At 41.2% G+C, this 22046-nt stretch overlaps 1 protein-coding gene across 5 annotated transcripts; it reads right to left on the reverse strand.

Moving 5' to 3' along the window:
* Nucleotides 1-57: 57 nt before the first annotated feature.
* Nucleotides 58-21439, reverse strand: mettl22 (methyltransferase 22, Kin17 lysine). Of its 5 annotated transcripts, none has more exons than XM_084927060.1 (12): nucleotides 21353-21439; nucleotides 20692-20844; nucleotides 19968-20142; nucleotides 13406-13530; nucleotides 8694-8734; nucleotides 8275-8419; nucleotides 7955-8026; nucleotides 6425-6478; nucleotides 4626-4703; nucleotides 4130-4232; nucleotides 1490-1658; nucleotides 58-332 (listed from the first exon to the last, which is right to left on the reverse strand). In XM_084927060.1, exons 2-12 carry the CDS (start codon nucleotides 20795-20797, stop codon nucleotides 264-266), a joined length of 1137 nt encoding a protein of 378 aa, XP_084783186.1. In that variant the 5' UTR covers nucleotides 20798-20844; nucleotides 21353-21439; the 3' UTR covers nucleotides 58-263. The 5 variants fall into 5 exon arrangements, with proteins under 5 accessions (XP_084783186.1, XP_084783187.1, XP_084783188.1 ...); XM_084927061.1 differs by lacking the exon at nucleotides 21353-21439 and adding an exon at nucleotides 20941-21342; XM_084927062.1 differs by lacking the exon at nucleotides 21353-21439 and adding an exon at nucleotides 21231-21341.
* Nucleotides 21440-22046: the final 607 nt, after the last annotated feature.

Consider the following 22046-nt stretch of genomic DNA (forward strand, 5'->3'; position numbering starts at 1 on the left):
TGACAACCACTGACATGAGGATGAAAAGGATAAAAAGTTACACAAGGGAATGCAAAATTTAAACAAAATAATATTTTTTACTTTTATTGTTGTTTTTTTTTAATTTTCAATATTTATCTTGATTACTACATTTTATTTTATACATACATTTTTTTTAAATATATGTAATTAAAACATCAACTGTAAACTTGAAACATATTTTAGGTCAAATTTTGGGTGAAAGTTTCTCTTCACTTTGGTTTGGTGCTGGTACAAGATCAACATTAAAATGCTTCCGGATCAGATCTGGCTTGCTTAAAAGGAAGAGGAGTCGCAGTCACCTTCCACAGCTCCTGCAAAAATATATATAACATACAAATAAACAACTTATTGCACTTGATGAAAGTCATCCTTTATCACAAACCCACTTAACTGTATTGGATTGGGCCGCCACAGAACTTCAAGTGATTTTAGAAAAATATGAGACCTTTTCACTGTTTGCATGTTATATTTAAAAAAAAAAAAGTTATTGTATATTTATTTTTAAATGGTTAAAAAATTGCTTTTTGAGAATTCCAAATGGTGAAAAATACTTTTGGTACTGTAAATCGAACATAAGAGGAAAATTGTCTTTTATCAAGCAGTTTAAATACAAACACTGTCTTGCTGTAAGCGGCATGTTAGCATATCATACTGCAAACAGTGATATCAATCAATCAATATGACACTCGCAACAGTGTGTCCAAAAGATTAACACTGGAGTAGCACTTTGTGCTACAATAACAAAAGCAACTCTGACGTGCATTTAAATACATTTACAGTAAGTTGCTGCAAACAGTGTCATTTGAGGTTTATGATCAAAAATAAGCATTCAATAAGGTTAAAAAATAGCTAATATAGACTATACTGCCAAAAGTATTTGCTTCTCTGAATTCACACACATATGAACTTGAGTGACGTCCCATTCCTAATTAGTTTAAATCCTTCCAGAACCACATTTCTGAGGTCAGACACTGAATTTGGTTGAGGAGGCCTGGCTTGCAGTCTCCGCTCTAATTCATCCCAAAGGTGATCTATTGGATTGAGGTCAAGACTCTGTGCAACCCCACACCATAAATCCCCCTTCACCAAACGTCTTGTCTTGGAAACCATCAAACCTAGACTCATCCATCGGATTGCCAGAGGGAGAAGCATGATTTGTCCTTTCAGAGAACATGCCACCATTAACAGTTGACTGATTAATAGTTGCTAGTGCGGAAATTTCTTGACTGGACTTGTTGCACATCCTACCACACTGGAGTTCACCGAGCTCCTGAGAGTGATCTATTCTTTCATAAATGCTTGTAGAAGCAGTCTGCATGTCTAGGTGCTTGATTTAATACACCTGTGGCCATGGAAGTGATTGGAACACCTGGATTCAATGACTTGGATGGGTAAGTGAATACTTCTGGCAGTCTAGTGTATAAAACTGTAGTTATGGTCAAATTATGTTGGCTAATGTTTTACTCACCAGTTGTTCTACACGTTCATATAAAATAAACTGATCAAAGTTAGAAGGGAGCTGATCGACTCTGAAACTACACCGTCCGTTCTCCAGGTCCTGAAGTTGGTTCATACAGTGGATGAAATGATCATAGGCTTCACAGGAAACATCCATGTGCTGCAGGGTGAAGTTCATCCTTGAAGGATATCCAGATAGAAACATAGTCACTTACTGAGCATGGAGCCAAAAAGTAGAAGTAGGGGTGACTGGTTTGAGGCCTTGCTCCTCCAACCTGGGTGTCAAAGCATCCTTGCCAACATTCAAGATAGTGTGAGATTGTGAAGGCTAGCTTAGGTATAGAACTTAGGTACAGAAAAAAGCACTCGTGTGAATGGAGGAATGAGGCTTGCAGTAAAAAGGACCTTGAAACGTAGAGCTTAGGGTTAGGCTAACCCTTAAAGCCATTACACACTGAGCGTGTGGCAAAAACCAGCGACACAAAATCCCAACTTTTCCAGATCCAGACTTGTCATGTAACATCTATACAGACTAAACATTGCGTTTTTGCAGAAAATTTGTCCTGAAATAATGTACCTAGCACAGGGGTGGGCAATTCCAGGCCGTGAGGGCCGGTGTCCTGCAGGTTTTAGATCTCACCTTGGGTCAACACACCTGAATCATATGATTAGTTCATTACCAGGCCTCTGGAGAACTTCAGGACATGTTGAGGAGCTAATTTAGCCATTTAAATCAGCTGTGTTGGTTCAAGGACACATCTAAAACCTGCAGGGATACCGGCCCTCGAGGCCTGGAGTTGCCCACCCCTGACCTAGCAGATAACCAGCTTCAAAGCATAATGTCTCCACCTCCGTGCTGGACTGAGGGGATGGTGTTTTCTGGCTCAGCATTTCGCTTCCTCTAACACAGCAGGTCAGGCTGTTCCCAAACAACTCGATTTTGGTCTCATCTGACAGCAGCACTTTCTCCCAAGCGTTCTCTGAATCACTTAGAAGTAGAGTTAGATTTCCTGAAAGCCCACAGTTTTCCCATAGCTTAACTTCTCGACATTTTTGCCTGGTATAAACTGTTCATTATCGCAGACAGTTTTAAATTCTAAGAAAATTATTCCTTGTATATTTCTTCAGTGTCTGAACATCTGAACACTACAGATATAATTGTAGATCACTGACAGATCCACACAGTACCCTTTGAGGCTGAGAACTTGTGGCCTCCCTCTCTTGTAATGCAAGTGTACTAGCCAAAGGTGGAGTCCTATCATGTGATATGAAGCGGCTAAATAAGTTGTCAAGTTTATTACAGAACATTTTTGGTAGAGGTAGTGAGATTATTTGAACATAATATATGAATTTAAGCAGAGTTTTAAAACCTTTGTTTTGCCAACACAGCTCTCAGAGTGCAGCCTTACACAGCAGTCGAGCTCATCGGGCATCGGTTTAGAGCTGAGACACGTCCCAGGCTCCGGTGAACGAGGTGATCCAATAATGTATTTTCTACTCTGTCCTTGCTCAACCAGCAGCATCGAGCACGCTTACTGATGCTGTTTCAATTTCTTACCTCAAAGTTGCCTCAATGTCATTGACGCTGAGAACTGCTTCATGTGTTGATGCAGCTTTACTGTGGTTGTTACACTTTCTTAGCCTCTCATAAAGTTTCAGTTTTCAGGCTCCTCTTCTGTGGAACCAGCTTCCAGTTTGGATTCAGGAGACAGACACTATCTCTACTTTTAACCTCCTAGGACCTGGCGTCCACATATGTGGACATCACATTTTGGATTATTTAGACCAAAATACAAAATATTGCTCTACAAGGGCCTGAGTTCCACTTATGAGGACATTATGCTGCCACTGATCTATCAAAATTTAAAACAAATGTCCTCATATGTGGATCTAATTTTTCTCAGAAACAAAAATCAGGTAAAAAAAAAATAAAAATCTGGTAATTCTTTGTTTTTACATTCATCAGGTCCCAATCAGCCCAAATAGCAAAGAGAAATTAAAAATGCGTGCCATGAAAGAGTTCGGGTCTTAGGAGGTTAAGATAAGGCTTAAACTTCCATTTTTGAAAGCATATAATCAGGGCTGGATCAGGTGACCCTGAACCCTGCTTTAGTGACGGTTCGCTCCTCGGGGTTTCCCACAATGCACAAAAAGTTTTTTTTCCACCTGCTTTCACTTCCCACTACTGCATATCATTACCGTGTATCTTCTCACATTGTTTGTGTTTTGTCTCAGTTGTTCTGCTTTTCTTTACCTTCACACCCAACCTGTTGTACGATTTCTATTACAGAGTCTTGACTTAACAATATAAAACACCTTGAGGTGACTACGGTGGTGAACTAGCACCACATAAATGAAAATCAATTGAATATATCGTCGTAGTTGGGTGGAAGTTAATGCTCTGTATGTTTCATGCTGAGTCAAGTTTAAAGTTTGTTTGTTTACAGAACCTATGGGAGAAATATTAATCCTGTACATTTTCTCATTCTCATGTGAGTTGGCTGACCCACTATTTTTATCAGCTTAAGAAACATGATCATTCCACTGTGTATAAGGCCAAATATGCTCAGGTATAGTATATATAGTATATATACTATATATATACTATATATATATATATATAGGTATACTATATATGTTTTCACCATACCTTTTCTCAATGGAGATGAAGACAGTGCAGGTGTGTGGAAAGTTGCTGCAGAGTCGGTACAGTGTTCGGAATAGGCCATCCGTCAGATCATCATCATAACAAACTGGTGACACATTAAGAAATCGAATTATTGCTGAGCCTCTGCATTTGACGGTTCCATAAATGACTCTAAAGTCTGAATTTAAAACTGTCTCAGTAAATAACTGCTTTTTACAAATCGCTTCACAAGTTGCTTCAGTTGCTCAGCAGTCTGGAGCCTCCTTTGCCAGATACAGTATCTCAGTAGTTCACACTGTGTGCTACTCTGGGCTTTGCATGGTAGAGTTTCTGACAATGAACTGGTGCTTAAACCTTGCTGTGAGGCACATAATTTTAAATGTTTGCCCACAGTGTCTTGTCTAGAACCTTCCCATCTTTTTCAATAACTCTTTCAGAGTAGAGCATACATGGTGAAAAAGAGCTCTGATCTTTTAGAGATGTCATCCTTAAGACTTACCATCAGCAGCAATTATGATGCTAGTGTTATTCAGATCTGCTACCTCCTCCTTTGTCCAACTAAACTCCACAGCAGCATCTGCAAAGATCAGACAAAGGAAAGTAGTTATCGTACTGGTTTCTAGTTTGGTGTATTGGTGGTTAACCAATCAACTCATACATCCAAACTGGAGACTGAGGTCTGTTACATCCATCCAGCCATTTTGCGGTCAAGCAGGCCGCATTCTGCGCAGAGAAGCCCAGTGTTCCCTCACTCCATCCACCACCTCCAGCTCATTGAGGTGGGAATCAAGATTTTTCCCAGCCAGCCACGAGATGTATCTCTCCAGCGAGTCCAGACTCCTGAGTCCCGGGCCTCTTCCCAGTAGGACACGCCAAGATTACCTCACCAAGGAGGCATCCTAGTCAGATGCCCAAACCACCTCAACTGGCTCCTTTCAATGTGGACGAGCAGAGGCTCTAATCCGAGTTCCTCTTAAAGAATCAAGCTCATCATCCCATCTCTAAGGGAGAGCTCAGCCACTCTTTGAAGGAAACTCATTTCCGACGCTTGTATCTGTGATCATAGGTGAGTGTAGAAATGTAGACTGACTGATAAACTGACAGCTTCGCTTTTATGCTCAGCTCTGTCTGTGCCACAGCAGATCAGTACAGCATCGCATCACTGCAGACGCCACCTCAGTTCCTTTGTTATTCTCTTGCTCCCCTCACTTGTGAAAAAGACCTCTGAGATACTTGAACTCCTGCACTTGGGGCAGTATGTCCCCGGGGCCCTGCCACTGTACAGTTGTTTAACCTAGTGAGTGGCTTCACCCCCAGTGATGGTGGTATCTACCACCAACAGGTTGATTTCACACAACTTCTCTCTGCACAGTGCGAGGATGTTCTCTTTCCATCTGGTCTGCTCCAAGTGCATGAATGTCACTTTGATCATGAAGAAAAGTGGACACTGCACATTTTCTTTTGAAGCGAATTGATCCACAGCAGCCTGACCACAGTGAAGCCACAGCTGTTCTTTTCCTTTATCACCTGCTTGGGGCAGTGGACAGCCTGTTCCAGCTGGTGCCAGCATGTGATCCGGCTTCCACAACTCACTGCAATCTGCCAAAATCCTAGAAGCTGGTGGCTTTGAGTATAAGCTGGGCATGTTCCAGCCCAAGGCAACACAAGCAGACCCAGTGACTGTCATTATAAACACAGAGTCAAGCCACTGACTCTCTGCTTCCTCTGGTGTAACGAAACACAGACAGCCAGTCCTCCAACACCTGAGATATTTCCCTTCTTTACTCAAAGAGACCTTCAGATAAATACTTTTACTCTGACAATAACATTCATTCTATACTAATTTAATGCTTGCTACTTTTTTGTATAATGCAAGTAGGACTCAAAAAGCATAAAACATAACTGTGATTGGTCTTTTTTCATTATCTAATCTTACAGTCACAGTAAACTTGTAATAAAGAATAAAGAACATTTCTTAGAAAGAAGCTTCACAGTAAAGGTAGCAAAGGTTTCTGACCTCTCTGAGATGTGGCCCTGAGGTAAGCTTGCACAGGCATTGGTTGGTCAGATGCAGGTCTTAATAACAGTGACAAAACATTGAATATAAATGTCTCTACTGAAACTCTGCTTTAGAGGATGGAATAAAGGGAGGAGACAGCCCTAAAGACAATCACCGTTTTTCCTCAATCCATCTCTGCGTATCCAAGCAACATTTTCTAAAGTGGTGTTATTGTCCAAATGTGTCCAGACCTATCTTTGCACAGCGTGTTGGTTTATAAAATGACATATCTGTGTTACCTGTGCACAGGTCATCCTGAAGCCAGTCCAACTGTCTTACTTTCACCTCGTGATCTGACGGAGAGAAAAGATTGCATTAAGTTTGATGAATCTTTGCAGTTTTTCATGTGATTTAGAGAGTCAAAGGATGGAAATTTTAATAACTATACACACACACACACATATATATATACATATGTATGTATATATATATATATATATATATATATATATATATATATATATATATATATATATACACATACATATGTATATATATATATATATATATATATATTAGGGGTGCAACGATACTCGTATCGATATTGAACCGTTCCATACAGTGCTTTCGGTTCGGTACGCATATGTATCGAACAATACAAAATTTTTAATTTATTTTATCAACTTTTCTTCTCACGATGCTCAGAGGATCTGCGTTCGACTACTCCGCCTAGGCTGCAGTGTCGAGTGCAGATCCACTGAGCGCAGCGCACGCTAGCAAGACAGAAGCTAAGCTCGTTGCAACATGGCAAATTGAACCTCCCCCACCCTCATTCAGATCTGGCCTTTAGAACTATTTTGGTTTTCATGTGACGTATGACCCTGATGGTAAGCGCGTCATGGACAAAAGTAAAACAGTATGTCGGATGTGCCACGCAATGCTCAATTTATGGGAACTAGTGCGTTAGCGCAGTTAGCTCGTTAACGTGTTGGCCGTCCAGCCCCACGCACGGGGCGAACAGCGGTAGCTCGTTAACGGAGATTTGTCGTGTTGTGGCGTTAACGTCATTTCAGATTAACGCTGACAGCACTAGTGGGAACACAACGAATATGACTGCACATTTACATCCTCGTGCAAAGACAAGTGGAAGCAGACAAAAACAACAAGCATGCATGCTACAAACTTTACCCGAGTCATTTAGACAGCCGTTAGCACAGGATTCTCCTTATGGGGACCTGATATGTTTAATATGCTGCTGAGAATATAGCCCAGAAGAAGCGTATAGTATAGCTTTTATTTTGGAAAGAGACGTTTCTCTGTAATAAACTCTCTTTTCCAAAGATGAGTGATTTCTCAATCAGATAATTTATTATTTTATCCCTTTGTTGTTTCAGCAACATTAAATTTAAAAACTGTACTTTTGAGTTAAAATATATATTTATAATTTTAATAAATGACAAATTAAAAAAGCATGAACATTTTTTTGTATTGAAAAAATATCGAACCGTGACACCAAAGTATCGAACCGAACCGTGAATTTTGTGTATCGTTGCACCCCTAATATATATATATATATATACATATATATATATATATATACACACACACACACACATATACATATATATATATATATATATATATATATATGTGTAAATATATTCCAAAGCCAAAAGGCATGGCTGTGGCTCAGGAGCTACAGCAAAGTGTCCTTGGGACAGATACTGAGCCCAAACTGGCTGCATGGTCTCCAGCAGTATGTCTGTGTTTGTGTGTGTGGTCTGTACACCGAGGGAACCCATGAGTAGCTGATTTGACAGTTTTCTCACCTGCAGACTTCAGCATGTGTTTATTTAACGCTACATTTCTTTTACACATCTGTAGAAGGTCTTCTCCCACATCTGTAAAACAAAAATGAAAAAAAAAAGCCCTAAACAAACAGTCAAATATTTGTTATTCGATCTAAGTCCTGGAAAGAGTGTGAAATAAGAACGAACTGTTAGGTAAGTTTGCACTGCCCACAGCAGCTAACAGTGGTTTTCACTAACCCCCATCTCCTTGTTTGCAATCTTTATTTTCCTTTCACTGGATAAAAAAACAAAGCCCACAGTACGAGCACTCAGCACATACGTGCTTCAAGGTATCGTACCTGTGCAGTAGACTGTTTTAGCTATGGTTGCTGTGATGATGCTGGTTAAGCCTGTCCCTGCTCCTAGTTCTAGGACTGTAGCTCCTCTGAACATGACTGGGTTTGAGAGGATGAAGTCCACCATGAATAATGCCCCACGCCACACCTGACGTGAGCAAAGAAGACATGAGCTGATGCTGTATCTGATTCCAACTGATTATGCAAAGAATTTCATGGTATACTTCAGGAATACACTTCCATTAATATAAGATAAATACTAGTGGATGTAGACAATTTTCAAAAAGTCAGTCTAATCCAATTTATTTTCTGGCTTTATCAGATAGATGCAGTGGAGACTGACAGGAAACAGAGAGAGGGGGAGACATGCAGCACAGGGCTGCGGGTCAGACTCGAACCCAGGCCGGGTTGAATAAACTCACCTGTTTGCCAACATCCTCCATGGGTGTGGCCATCGTGTGCTCTGTGAATAGATTGGACATCATCTTTATTTTTTTTAATTAATTTAGTCTTAAATTAAAGAAAAAATGTGCAGGTGCTGGTCTGTGTATGAAGTATAATTCATTTGCAATTTGCTGAAGTTCTAGAGTTACAAACATGTCTTTTAATGGTATTTCTGATTTTCACTGTCCTACTTAAATGAATTCAAATGTGTGTTGACAGGTGTGAGTTTGCTCTCTAGCAGCTGATGCTGTCTAAACCACGTGAAAACATTTTATTGTCATTTACATGAAGATGTGTATTACACGTGAGGGGCCCAGAGCATGAGCCTGTTCCATTATCCAGCTTGTACAATGAGTATTGAACAAGTTTGATGCCAAACTGGAAATAAAAGTAGTTTACCTTTAAAGAATAAAATCAAGTATAAAATGTGATTAAAAGAAGGAGGAAGATGATCAAATTTTAGCCTGTGGGAGTCCAGAGGAAACAAAACCCGGGAGTGGAAGGAGTTTGGTGGGTAATCAAAAAAGCCTTGAGTCAACTATCCGATGACTCAGGAGGAGGCAGAGGTCTTCCACACACACGGTCTGCAGCGGTGGTGAGATGCTGCTGACCTAGACTGAGGATATAGTCAGGCAGTGGAAGGAAGACGGAGGGTCTCCTCAATACCACAGTCACACCTTCTATCAGGGAAGTGGAGTCTGGGGAAGAGGGACAACTCAAAGTCACTGATGTGGTTAAACAACTGTACAGTAGCAGGGCCCGTGCGGTGGATGAGATTCGCCCTGAGTTCCTGAAGGCTCTGGAGAGTGTAGGGCTGCCCTGGCTGACATGTCTGTGCAACGTCGCGGGGAGGTCTGGGGTGGTGCAGGGGGGACCAGAGGGTGTGCTCTATCTAAAGAGGGATCAAACTTCTCCGTTTGGAGAGGAGAGCTCAAAGCTGAATCTCAGATTCAGGAGGAACAACGTGGTTTTTGTCCTGGTCATGGAACTCTGGACCAGCTCTTTATCCTTCCCAGGGTATTGAAGGGTGCGAGGGAGTTTGTCCAACCAGTCTACATGTGTTTTGTGGACTTGGGGTATACTGTGCTTCAGTATATGAAGTATCTGGCCACACACAGGCCATTTAGTCCCTCCACAACTGTAGCGAGACTTGGTTTGTGTCCCCAGCAGTAAGTCAAACTCATTACTGGTACGTGTTGGGCTCCTCCAGGCCTGCCCTTTGTCCCCAGTTCTGTTCATAGTTTTTATGGATAGAATATCTGGGTGTAGCCGAGTGGTGGAGGGTCTCCACTCAGGATTTCATTTTGTTTTTTTCCCTTTCATTTTTTTGCAGATGATATGGTTGTGTTAGCTTCATCAGGTGGTGACCTCCTCCCTGCACTGGAGAAGTGTCCGGCTGAGTGTGAGGCAGCAGGAATGGGAATTAGTACCTCCAAGTCCATAGTTTCTCAGCTGTAACAGGGTGGAGTGCTCACTCTGGGTGAGGAACAAGTTACTGCCCAAGTGGAGTACAAATATCTCAGGGGCAATGTTCCCTCTAATTTTTCATGTGTGTGAGCGAACACACAAACTCCCTGAGCGTCCCTTGGACCACTGTGAGCGACATCAGACGTGTGCACTGTGGTCACGCCAGCATCTAATCCATGCAAGTTACATGGTTTATTAAAATAATCAAATTACAGCATTTACGTTTATGTTAGACAACTTTTAATTAACTGGAGACTGGAAGACAATGTTCCCTCTAAGCTGCGCGCGTGCGCAATTGTGCACTGCTGGCACGTCTCTGCGCACAGAAAATCTGTGTTGCGCACAAAAAAAAATCTAACCTGAATTGAAATTAAAATGAAAACTTAAAAACTCTGTTTTGCAGTGTTAGTCAGTAAGTGACTGGCTGCTCCCGTATGGGATCAGAACGATGCCACCTTATCCCACAGTCCAGCCAATGATGCGATTCACATTCGTATATATGCAGCCAATCAACGTTGTTGACAGGCTATGACAGCGTCCTTATGTGCCGACACCGGTGTTGTTGGAGTGAAGCCACGTTAATGACGACGTGTACAACCATTGGAGATGTGAGCAGGACAGACGAACAACTGACGGGAAAAGTGTGGACTTTATACCAGTTTTTAAACTGTGTTGATCGACCACGTAAAACCAGAGTTATGATAAAAATATCTGCAATGTTTGGTTTTCTTCCTGAATACTGTCGTTGTTTATATTTACGGTATAAAACCTTATAAAACGGTACAAACACCGTTTTATAAGGAAAACGCTCGAAAGCCTGTGAGCAAAAACAAACCCCCCCCCAGCCTTTCCTATTGGTGGAAAAATGTACCATGTCGACCAATCAAAACATGGCATTTAGTTGTTTAGGAAGGGGGAAGGGTTAGGAGTGATGGTGGTGTTTTGAGATGTGAGAGATTTGCGACGTTTAGCACAAATCTTGTGTAGTTAGTGTGTAGTTAGTGTGTAGTGTAGTCAATAGTTTTGTTGTGTGTGTCAGAACAATGAGGCGACTGCTGAGTGTTACAGCAGTGATACATCTGCTGCTGTCAGGCCTGCAGGTATCAGGCTGTTGTTCTCCTTCATCTCATAGTGGACAGAAATTATTTTTTGGAGTGGCACAAATAATTTGTGTGGCATCAGATTTGATGCAGAACAGCTGATTGTTCTGTAAATAGTTTGAAATGTTTATTTAAAAAAACGCATTGGCTGCATTTTTAGGTAAACAGCTGCAAAAACTTGTTGTTTGCATAACTCAGTTACTTTTTTGTAACTATATAATTAACTGCTCAGCTTTGGTCATTATTTGCTGTATTTTGCAGACAGAGTTACAGACTCTCTCCCAGACCACAGACTCATGATACAAGTCAGAGCTTTATAAAAAAATAAAAATAAAAAAAATAAAAAAAAGAGAGAAAGTTGTGTTTTCAAAATTGGAGTTCAAGTTATTTTTCCTTCCAATAGTGTTAACATGCTACACAGGAAATGAACAAGATTTTTTTACATTTTCATTGTAAGTGGGCTAAAGCAGTTAATTAAAAGTTGTCTAACATAAATGTAAATGCTGTAATTTGATTATTTTAATAAACATGTAACTTGGATGGATTCGATGCTGGCGTGACCACAGTGCACACGTCTGCTGTTGCTCACAGTGATCCAAGGGACGCTCGGGGAGTTTGTGTGTTCGCTCACACACATGAAACATTAGAGGGAACATTGCTGGCAGATGAATTTGGGTGGTGTCCACAGTGATGCGGATCTTGTACTGAATTGTTGTGGTGAAGTGAGAGCTGGGCTCTCCCTTAGAGATCAAATCAAGCTTTTTTGTCAATTTGTTGTGCATACAGTTGTAGTGCAAGCAAAATGAAGAGACGTTTCTCCAGGCGCAACAAATATGATAACACACACAAACAATATGCAAACCCTCCCTACACTCATCCATCCCAGACGTATCACTATTAAATCCTCACCTAAAGTTTACAGTTAAATAAGTAAATAAATGTGTGAGAATGATCAGTAAGTAAAAACTTTAAAGTAATCAGAATATCTTTATTTTCTTTGTAACAAGTACAACAAAATTAAGTGCAGTCCCTGCAGGGTCAAGAAGAGAAGTTTAAATAAAATTACAAAAGAATAAAATAAAAAAAGGAGGTATGTTAAAGCGAATTGTTAAATGTTTTTATGCTTACCATCTCTACATTGTTTCAAACTGTAGGATCAAAGACATTCCTTTGTCTAGGACCACCTCTCCAGCCACTGGTGCTGGGGGAGGTTTTATTGTAGATACATGCTATCTGAAAGATCTGTTTGTTGTGTGGTAAGCTTCCTGCTTTTATGATCCTTTTGGTGAGCAGGAGGTCACACAAACGCACCCCCATCACACACACACACACACACGTTCTTGCACATGCATAGACAGGTGACCACGAGCCATTCAAAACACTTTATCAGCATTGTTGTCAATGCGACGGGATGGTATCATTCAGACAGGATACAACTGGTTTCTTTGCTCACAGCACTATGCTGATGTTTCCTGTCTCGCAGAGGTGTCCCTGGACTCTCTCTGCAAAGGTGCGTTTCGCAGTCTCATCCCCTGCACTTAAAGCTGCATCTCGGGCTGTCAGCAGTGAGCGCACCTCACTGGTAATCCAGGGTTTCTCGTCGACACATGCAGTGATGGTCTCACAGTGGTATCCTCTGTGCATGTAGCAGTGTAGCTGGTTACTGCCTCCAGCAGGCTGCACCTCTCTGATCCTGTGTCTGGCCAGTCACACCTGAAGTCACCTTTACACCTGCTCTGCCAGGCTTCCCTTCAGCTGCACTGCCAGACTGTATTCCACCAGGCAGGCCTGAAGTCCCAGAGCATTTCTCATTTACTCTGCCTGTGTTGCTGTAACGAGCCCACTGCGACGCACCAAAGCAGTTTTGTTAAACTAGCTTTAGACGTTTTCTCTGTTTGCAGTATTTGCTGGTTGAATACTGTCCCTTGACTTCCATTTTGCAGCTTTGGGTACATGTCATGCTCCTCTTTTGTGGACAGCTCTTTTCTTTAAATTACAAATTCTATTACCATACAAAGACAATTTTGGACAAAATTATTTTCTACTATCTGCACTCGTGATAACAATAATAATATTTATAATATGTTTTTTTTAAAGAAACAATATAAAATCAAGATTCTTACCAATCCTTATAACGTCTTTTAACCAGTGACCCTCTTCTTCTTGTTCCATTGCATCATTAGACTGTTTGAGAACTACTGGGCGAGTCCAGTCCCGACTGCTGCCCTCTGTAAGGTTTGGCCGAGGTCTGAGAAATAACAAAATATCACATTCATCAACAGAAAAAACAATAACTAAGCTGCATTTTTCATTTTTATGTTGCTAATTCTCCAGAAAAGTTACAGCATTTTACTTACAGATATGTGAACAGCTGCACATTTCTTTTGTCTTAGTGTAGGTCTGCTATTTTTGGAATTTTAATGATTACTGAAGGAATACTCTTCTTTTTTAATCAAAGCTCTTTATTCTTAAATCATCTTAAAGTGGAAAAGAAACATTACATGTATGAAGGCTAATTTACACCATGGAGCTCTGCTCTCAAAAACGTTAGCAAAAAAGTTAGCTCACAGAACAGAACCAATGACTAGGGCTGGGTATCGTCACTGATTTCTAGAATCCATTCGATTCCAATTCACAAGGTCCTGAATCGATTCGATCCACGATTCGATTCAATTTGATTCGATTCGATTTGAATCTGGGAAATTTTGCCTCAGACAGTCAGAAATATTATAATTCAGATCAGTACATTTACATATTTTTGTATCTGTAAAAAGGAAGCTGACACTTTCCAGACTTTATCAAAGGTGTGAGCGTCACAGCAGAGGCCTTTGTGTCAAAGCAGCTAAAGATAAAACACAGAAAAACATGAAGGAGATTTTCCTGTTCTGGGATTTTATAAAAATATTCTGCAGTAGATCAAAAATGAAAGAAAACCATTAATCAACTTATGAACGTTACCTCTGAAGTTACAGAGGTTTTATTAGAGACACGGCTAAGCGTTTTGCATTTTGCATAATTTTAAAAAGTTTAAATTTGTTCAGCCTGTAAACAACGGTAAACTTGTGCGTAACAAGCAAGCGAATAATGCAGAAAACAGATTTCGGGGATAGACGGGAAACTGTTCTTGAAGAGAGAGAGAGAGAGAGAGAGAGAGAGAGAGAGAGAGAGAGAGAGAGAGAGAGCTGTGCATGAAGTGTGATTTTATTGTGGTGGAAGCAAACAGCAAAAGTCAGAGTGAATTCATGACGATGTTTATGTGAAGCTTAGTTTGGATCTTCTTTTGCTGCTGGTTCAGTCAATAATGTTTGGAGAGACATCAAACTAACAGCTTTAGAATCAGCGCAAAAAGGCCGTAAACACAAAGCGCGGACCTGCCGAAACATCAGAGTCAGCGAGCTGTCGGCTTTCAGCCCCGACCCTGTCCGTGCCGTCGGGTGAGAAAGGCGACATCTCACTGATTCTGATGCGTTGGGTCCGCGCTTTGTGTTTACGTCTTTGTGCAGAAGCCGTGTTCCTGCTCTCATTTACTGTTTTAAATGTTTGGTGGTTGTTGAAATTTTGTGACGTTTCACCTGAGATTCTGGAATTTTGGGCAAAAATACATTTATATAAAAAATCGATTGAGGATTTTAATGAATCGATATCACGTTATCCAGGCCAGAATCGATTTTAATCGATGAATCGATTATTAAAACCCACCCCTACCAATAACTCATGGGATAATAAGGACACTAAAATTAGAGTGCTGGACTCCAACCTGTCAGTCTGGTGACACAGACAGGCTCTCCTCCACACTGTGCTCATTCATCAGGTGCAAACCCAAATGCAGGTAACAGCTGGATTTTCCAGTTTCGGTGCAGCTAGCCAAACAACACTGAGCCAATGACCGCTAAAGACACAAACAGTGAAAGTAGACAGTATATCCTTGATTTCTTAACATAAAACTCATTAAACTTTAAACTTATTATTAGTTTTAGTGTTCTTAGGCTCCCGAGTTACTGGTTCTACTAGTGAGCTGACATAAACTAATGTAAGTCTACTGACTACAACAAACCAGATGACGACACATCACTGACCCAAGACAGAGCTAAAGATGTGTGGTGTTTGTCTCTCACCTCATCTAACCTCTGTGTAGTGTTGATATGTATTTGTAACTTTCTTCTACAAACACAGAGTGTATGAAGACGAGAAAACAACTGACTGCAAGCTTTGCTCAAGGGTACAACATGCTTTATTATCAAGCTGGTGCCTACATAATGGTGGGAATCTCACTCCCAACCACATTTCACTCCCATAGACAAGATTATACTCACACAATGGCTAAAACCTTTGATATTGAAAAGGTTTTAACCTTTCAATGTTTCTCAGACAGTCGGTTTGGTTTCGATGCCAGATGACCCAGGAAAACAAGCTTCAGCGACAACCAAACTCCCCCAGCCGCCATAATACACTTCCAGAGCAACTTCATTGACATCAAGAGTCAACAGCAGGTGGCCAGATAGCGGCATTGCCCTCGACCTTAAAGGAGCAGCAGCATATACAAACTCTACTATGGATAGAGAGCTGTCCTCTAAATCAGAAGCTTCAAAATCACTGTGTGTGAATGGACTTTAAAAGATTGAGTTTGAGATGTGCAACACGTGGAGTTAAAATGGTTGTGGAAGAGAAAGATGAAGAAAAACTGACAATGTACATGTCACAACCATGAACCAATGCAGGACGTGGGAGTGGCGACAGCAGCAGAAGAGAACCTGGAGGACCAATGAAGGCTATTTTTAGTGCTGGGACACATGAACACTGGGTTAAGGACTGTCCTGAAAAGCAGGAGACTGAGGCCAACTGACTTGGAGGCTGAGAGAGAGAATGGTCCTCAGCATAGCAACAAAAAGAAGATGATAACACACACATACACATACAATGCACTAACCTGCCTACTAACAGACACACACACATGCAGTGAAGACTAGCTTATGGTCATGAACATGGCCATGTCTCTCATCACTGTTAAAAATGAAAAACTTAAATGCTGAGTTCAGCAACTGCTGACAGAGAGGTAACTCTCCAGGTTGCAGGACAATAGGTTGACTATTTAGTAGCCTCTGGTGCTACCAGTCAATACACTTAGTGGTTAATAAAATTGTAAGATGCTTTCTAATGATTGAACAATACTACATGAAGCCAATGGTCTTTTATATGGATCTTTGAAACATTCTGTTGTCATCTGTCCTTTCAGCTTGTTGGGTTAGGATGAGACATGTAACCTAGTTGACTGCCATCACGTCAGGGAGAGATTGCTTGATTTAACACGAGTGAACGAAATGTTGCAGATGGTTAAACATGATCCGGTGCTGTATGCGTGTGAGTGGAGATTCCAACAGACTGCTGAGTTTCCTGTTTGTGATGAACTGGTGAAGCTTGCACAGCGACACACAGACACATCTGATCACATAGAAACAAACTCACTACATCTTACAGCACAAGGGTCCGAGGGAGCTGATGAGTGGGGTTTGATAAAAATGGTACAGAGATGCAGGAAACTGTGCAGCCAGGGTAATTCTATTCAATTCACTGTGTTTATATAGCACCAAATCACAACAACAGTCGCCTCAAGTTTCCATCCGTCCTAATTCTGACTGGACAAAACTGTTTTCATAGAATACATGTTTCTCTTTCCAAACCTGAACAAAGCAATCGGGGCCATGGCTAAAATTAGTGCAACCATACAAACACCGGGAAGAAACTGACATTCCAGGGGTAAAACATTGCAATGAGGTGTTTAGGACCCATCTGACAGCAAATATTAGTGTTGTAAAAACTGTGCAGCTGCTAAAAAGCACTTCCATGCCAGTTGACACCAGACTCTCCAGAACTGGGATATCCTGGAGTAATTGTGGGCAACCAGTAAATCTGATGTGGGGTCAATGAAAGGTCGAGGTGACTCCTACGTCTGATTTCAGACCGTGTGAGCATCAGTAAGCCTTTAAAGCAAGAAGCAGTGAATGCAGCTACGCATGCCACCTGAAGTTCCCAAGTGGCCCCCACACCATATTGGCACAAGTTTCACCAGAAAGCAACATTTTTTTTATTTATCGGGCAATTTTTCAGGATAAAGTGGATCCTGCAATTTAGTTTTGGTTTGCTTTGTTTTTCCAAGATCGCATCAGATGTAAGTCCTTGTCTCTGAAAACCATTGCAGCGATCCGATTCATTCCAAAGTGACAAAGAAATGTTTTGCGTATGACGTCATATTGCTGCCAGTAGATACCCAAGTATGCTGGGAGAGGCTCCAGTGTCAGCGGTGACACATGGGAGGGAACCGACTGAACATGACAGACAACAGTGGACAAAAAGGGCCAACAGGAGCCAACAGGCCTTCCTGCAAACAGTAGCAGCAGCTGGGAAGAAATTCTCACTTAACATGAGCTTGTAGGCCATCCAGACTTAACCTTGTGGCTGCCACATTCTGTGTCACTGATCCTTCACAAACAACCCAATCCCATCCTTAATCCACAGGGTTTAATATGTTGTCAAACCAACCTTTGCAGCTTTAACAGCCTCGACTCATCTGGTAAGGTTTTATTCTGGTAAGCTTCCTTACAAAGCACTGATGTTGGGTAAGCAGGCCTGCCTCACAGTCTCCACTCTAATTCATCCCAAAGGTGTTGTATCAGGTTCAGGTCAGGTCAGTGCAGACCAGTCAAGTTCTTCCACACCAAACTCACTCATCCATATCTTTATGGACTTTATGATGTAATGCTTAGATGCAGCTGCTCAGCCGTGGAAACCCACTCCACACATTTTTCTTGAGTTAATCTAAACGCCACATGAAGTTTGGATGTCTGAAGCGGTAAATTCTGCAGAAAGTTGGCAAACCAAGAGCAAAATATGGCCAAGCACCCACTGCCCTGCTCTCTGATCTTACGAAGCCTACCACTTCCTGGTTGAGATGCAGTTGTTCCGGATCGCTTCCACTTTGTTGTAATACCACTAACAGCTAACTGTAGAACATTTAGTAGCAAGGAAATTTCCTGACTGGACTTGTTGCACAGGTAGCGTCCTATTATGGTAGCACACTGGAATTCACTGAGCTCCTGTGAGTGATCTATTCTTTCACGAATGTTTGTAGAAGCAGTCTGCGTGCCCCGGTGCTTGATTTCATACACCTGTCACCATGGAAGCAACTGAAACACCTGGATTCACTACACCTCTCAGTGTGTACTTTTGTGTGTTGTATGTAAAAATCTACACCATTAGAAGTACATGGTGTGATTGGACCCTTCTTTCTTAACAAAGCCTACTACTTTGATAGACTGGGGGGAAATGAGATCCCAGAAATGTCTTTATTAAAAACACCAAGTTCTACCAAACACAGCAGACTTCCACAAACAAACACTGGTATGATGGAATCTACTGTGTGTTCCAAGTTGTCATCACACAGAAGATAAACTGGAATAATAAGGACCTCATGTTCAAGAGTCGGTCCTTGTTCTGCAAAGTGTGGTTTGAGAGAATATATGGTCTGGTTTAATAGATGCTAGTGATTATTAGATTATGAACAACTCTCCTAAACACACTTTTAATCCTTCAAAATCATATTTCACTGACGCACTACACAAATAATTTGCATTTCTAACAAAAATATAACAGCAAATCAACATCTAGGCCTACAGTGTCAATCCAAAGGATGTCAAGAAATCTAAGAATATTTTTTTAAAGAAACTGTTTCACCAACAAACTATTTCCTGAAAGGCAAAACAGGAATATCATCTCACACCAAATTTATAAAAATTGAGCTGACACGGTTTGAACAATATATCTAAAATGTCCTTCTGAAGCAAAAGCAAAGAAAGAAGAAAAACACAGCTCATTCTGTGCATTTCAATTGGAACTGCAGACCATATACTCTCCCTTTGTTATGTAATACAGACATTCTGGTTTGATGATGATGATGATGATGATGAATGGATTAAAACAAAAGACAGACAAAGTTTTCAGTGGCAGAAAAGTTTCATCACTTATCCAGGTGACTTGTTCAGTCTGTATGCTGAACTGTAATGACTACGGAGCAATTAAAAAGGAGGGGCGGGTTAGCGCGCAGCGTGAATGGCCCTACACGCTACAACCTACGCAACCCACAACCCCCCCTCACTCACACTTTACATGTTGAGTGATGTGTTGTATGAGACAGTGGGGAGAGGGAGGGCCGGCAGGTAGAAGACTATCCCTGGAAGGAGAAAGCCAGCAAACAACCGGCTCAGCAGTCACCCCCATTCCTCATAACCCAACAAAGTGAATTCAGGGCCCACAGTGACAACGCCCCGGAGCACCACCGAGTCCAACGCAGCATTCATGCAAGTTGAGCAGTAATATGCAGATGGGTCGGAGTTTGAGTTTAATGTTTGATTATTTAATGTTTATTTAATTAATTTAATGTTTAATGTTTTGTGTTCTTCTTCCACACAACTTATCAATCTGTCGCTGCACACCGATTTCTAAGGTAAAGATGAAGTTGCTCTACTAACTTTGTAACATTTTCTGCACTCTACACAATGATAATGAACACATTAATAAAACAAACAATCTGAAGATGTTGAAATAGTATATGGATGGTCTTAACCTGTATGACACCCTTCCCAAGCAAACCAGCAGCTTTTAATAGTTGACTGAGAAAATGTTTTTGCATACCGATGTATTATGTCAAGATCTCCATCGAAATCCAAGAGCGACTCTACTTTTCTGTCCTCTCCATCAGGTTCTTCAGTGGCTTGTTTGACTGTTTGGCTGGTTTCACTTTCATGTTTTAAGTCATTCCCTGGCTCGTCACATCTTTCTGCCAGGATCACGAACCTAGACATGAAGACTGAAAAGTACACATGACAAAGTATACATACTGAAAAAACACATATTCAAGTTTAACAATTAGATGATTTGCATTTTGACATGTTTTGAATTTTAATTTTCAAATGACAATTTTGACATTTTATTTCGCTCAGGTCTTCATCTTAGCAGCTTCGATCAATTACCAAGTACAAAAATGTCACAAACAAGTGAGTAATGCTTTACCTTGTTTGTCATTTAAAACATGTACATACTATAATTATATTAAAAACACTGATTTGGTCATTGTCACGTTGTGAACAACAGATTCTGTACACAGCAGCAAAAATAAAGCACAATGAACAGTGAACTGCCACTGAAGACCAGCAGTTTGACTAAAATCACTCCAAACACTTTCATAATAGTTGTCATGTTTTCTTTTTGTGATTGTTTTTTACTAATTATAAAAAATCAGAATGAGCTGAAACTTCTGGGAGAACAAAAACAAAGTTTAACAGGAAACGTATTCTTAGTCACAACAACCTACAGCTTCAGTATTATGACGCTGTGACAGTGACATCATTATACACACCAGGTTGACCAACGTTGTTGAGGTGTGTCATAAGGTGGCGTCCACCAGGACGGAGCATGTGAACATCTGACAGCACAGTCTCGTGATGGAAACTGATTTCCTCCATGGATGATCAAATCTAATGCTGGAACTGAAGATCAGTCACCTGCTCACCTGAAAGAAGCACGAGTTTAGAGACAAAGCAGGGTTAACAGGCTCTGGTTAACTCTGACAGGGAAACTGAGCTGAGCCCACAGCAGCCATTCAAACCTAATCAAATGTAGCTGGCATGCTCACGGCAGCCGAGGGCGGACACTACTGACAGGCAGTTTCCTCACATAGTGAACAGAACCAGAGAGACTGAGGTTCAAACTTAATGCTTTGCATTGACAGTATTAACGCTTATACGTCATCCAGCAGCGGCACATGACTGCTGAGGTGGAGGGGACCGGGCCACGCCGCCCACGGTCACACTGGGAAAGATGGAGATCACGTAAAGAAACGTGATGAAGAGGCCTGCCGATGACTACAAACGGGCATAACATTAGGACGTCACGTACAGCAGCTGTTGAGAGGCGAGCTCGACCCGAGAACTGGATCACCGCTGTCTGGACACGGCACATCTAAAATACATTTACTTTATTTATTTTTTTAAAAATGGGGAGGGGGGACGTTAACTCACCAGCAGCGACGCTGTGCTAAACGGCCACGACAGTTGACCCGGATGGAAACCCTCCCCCCCCGCGCCTGTAGCGCCATCTGCTGTTTCTATACTGTCGTTTCTGTTTGTGCGTGTAAAATAATTGTTGCAAGTAAAATGTTGCATTTTGAGGGGGAAATTATTTTGAGCGAACAAAACTCATTACTGTGTCCAAGAAATGCCTTTCAGTGTTTGCTATGGTTCACACACACACACACACACACACACACACACACACACACACACACACAGCCCGTCACTCAGTCGTTGCGTTTGTTCTTGCTCAGATCTCTGCAGACCTGCTCTCAGTGTGTCGCTCCCTCTCTTTAAACACAGGCACAATAATAACAAGCTGGCTTTAAATTATTACAACCAACTGCTGAAGCAACCTAAGGGATATATACAAAACAAAAAAGAAACAAAAATCTAAAAGGCAATGCGACTCTTTACTCAGTAGAAGAGCTGACACAGTAGCTATAAGTGTTTTTGTGCGAGTGTGTCAGAGACAGAGCAAGCGTGTCTATGTGACCAAATTATTTATTAAGCTTTAATTTATTCAGGAAAATATCACAATAATGACATCTGGCACAAGTACAAAAAAACTCATAACTGCAGTGAGGTTGGACTCACACTTTACTGCAGACGTCACCGTTTCAATTCATGTCATCACCGAGGA

Source organism: Perissodus microlepis, chromosome 4, assembly GCF_051167445.1.
Source record: "Perissodus microlepis isolate ML-2025 ecotype Zambia chromosome 4, ASM5116744v1, whole genome shotgun sequence".
Taxonomy (NCBI): domain Eukaryota; kingdom Metazoa; phylum Chordata; class Actinopteri; order Cichliformes; family Cichlidae; genus Perissodus; species Perissodus microlepis.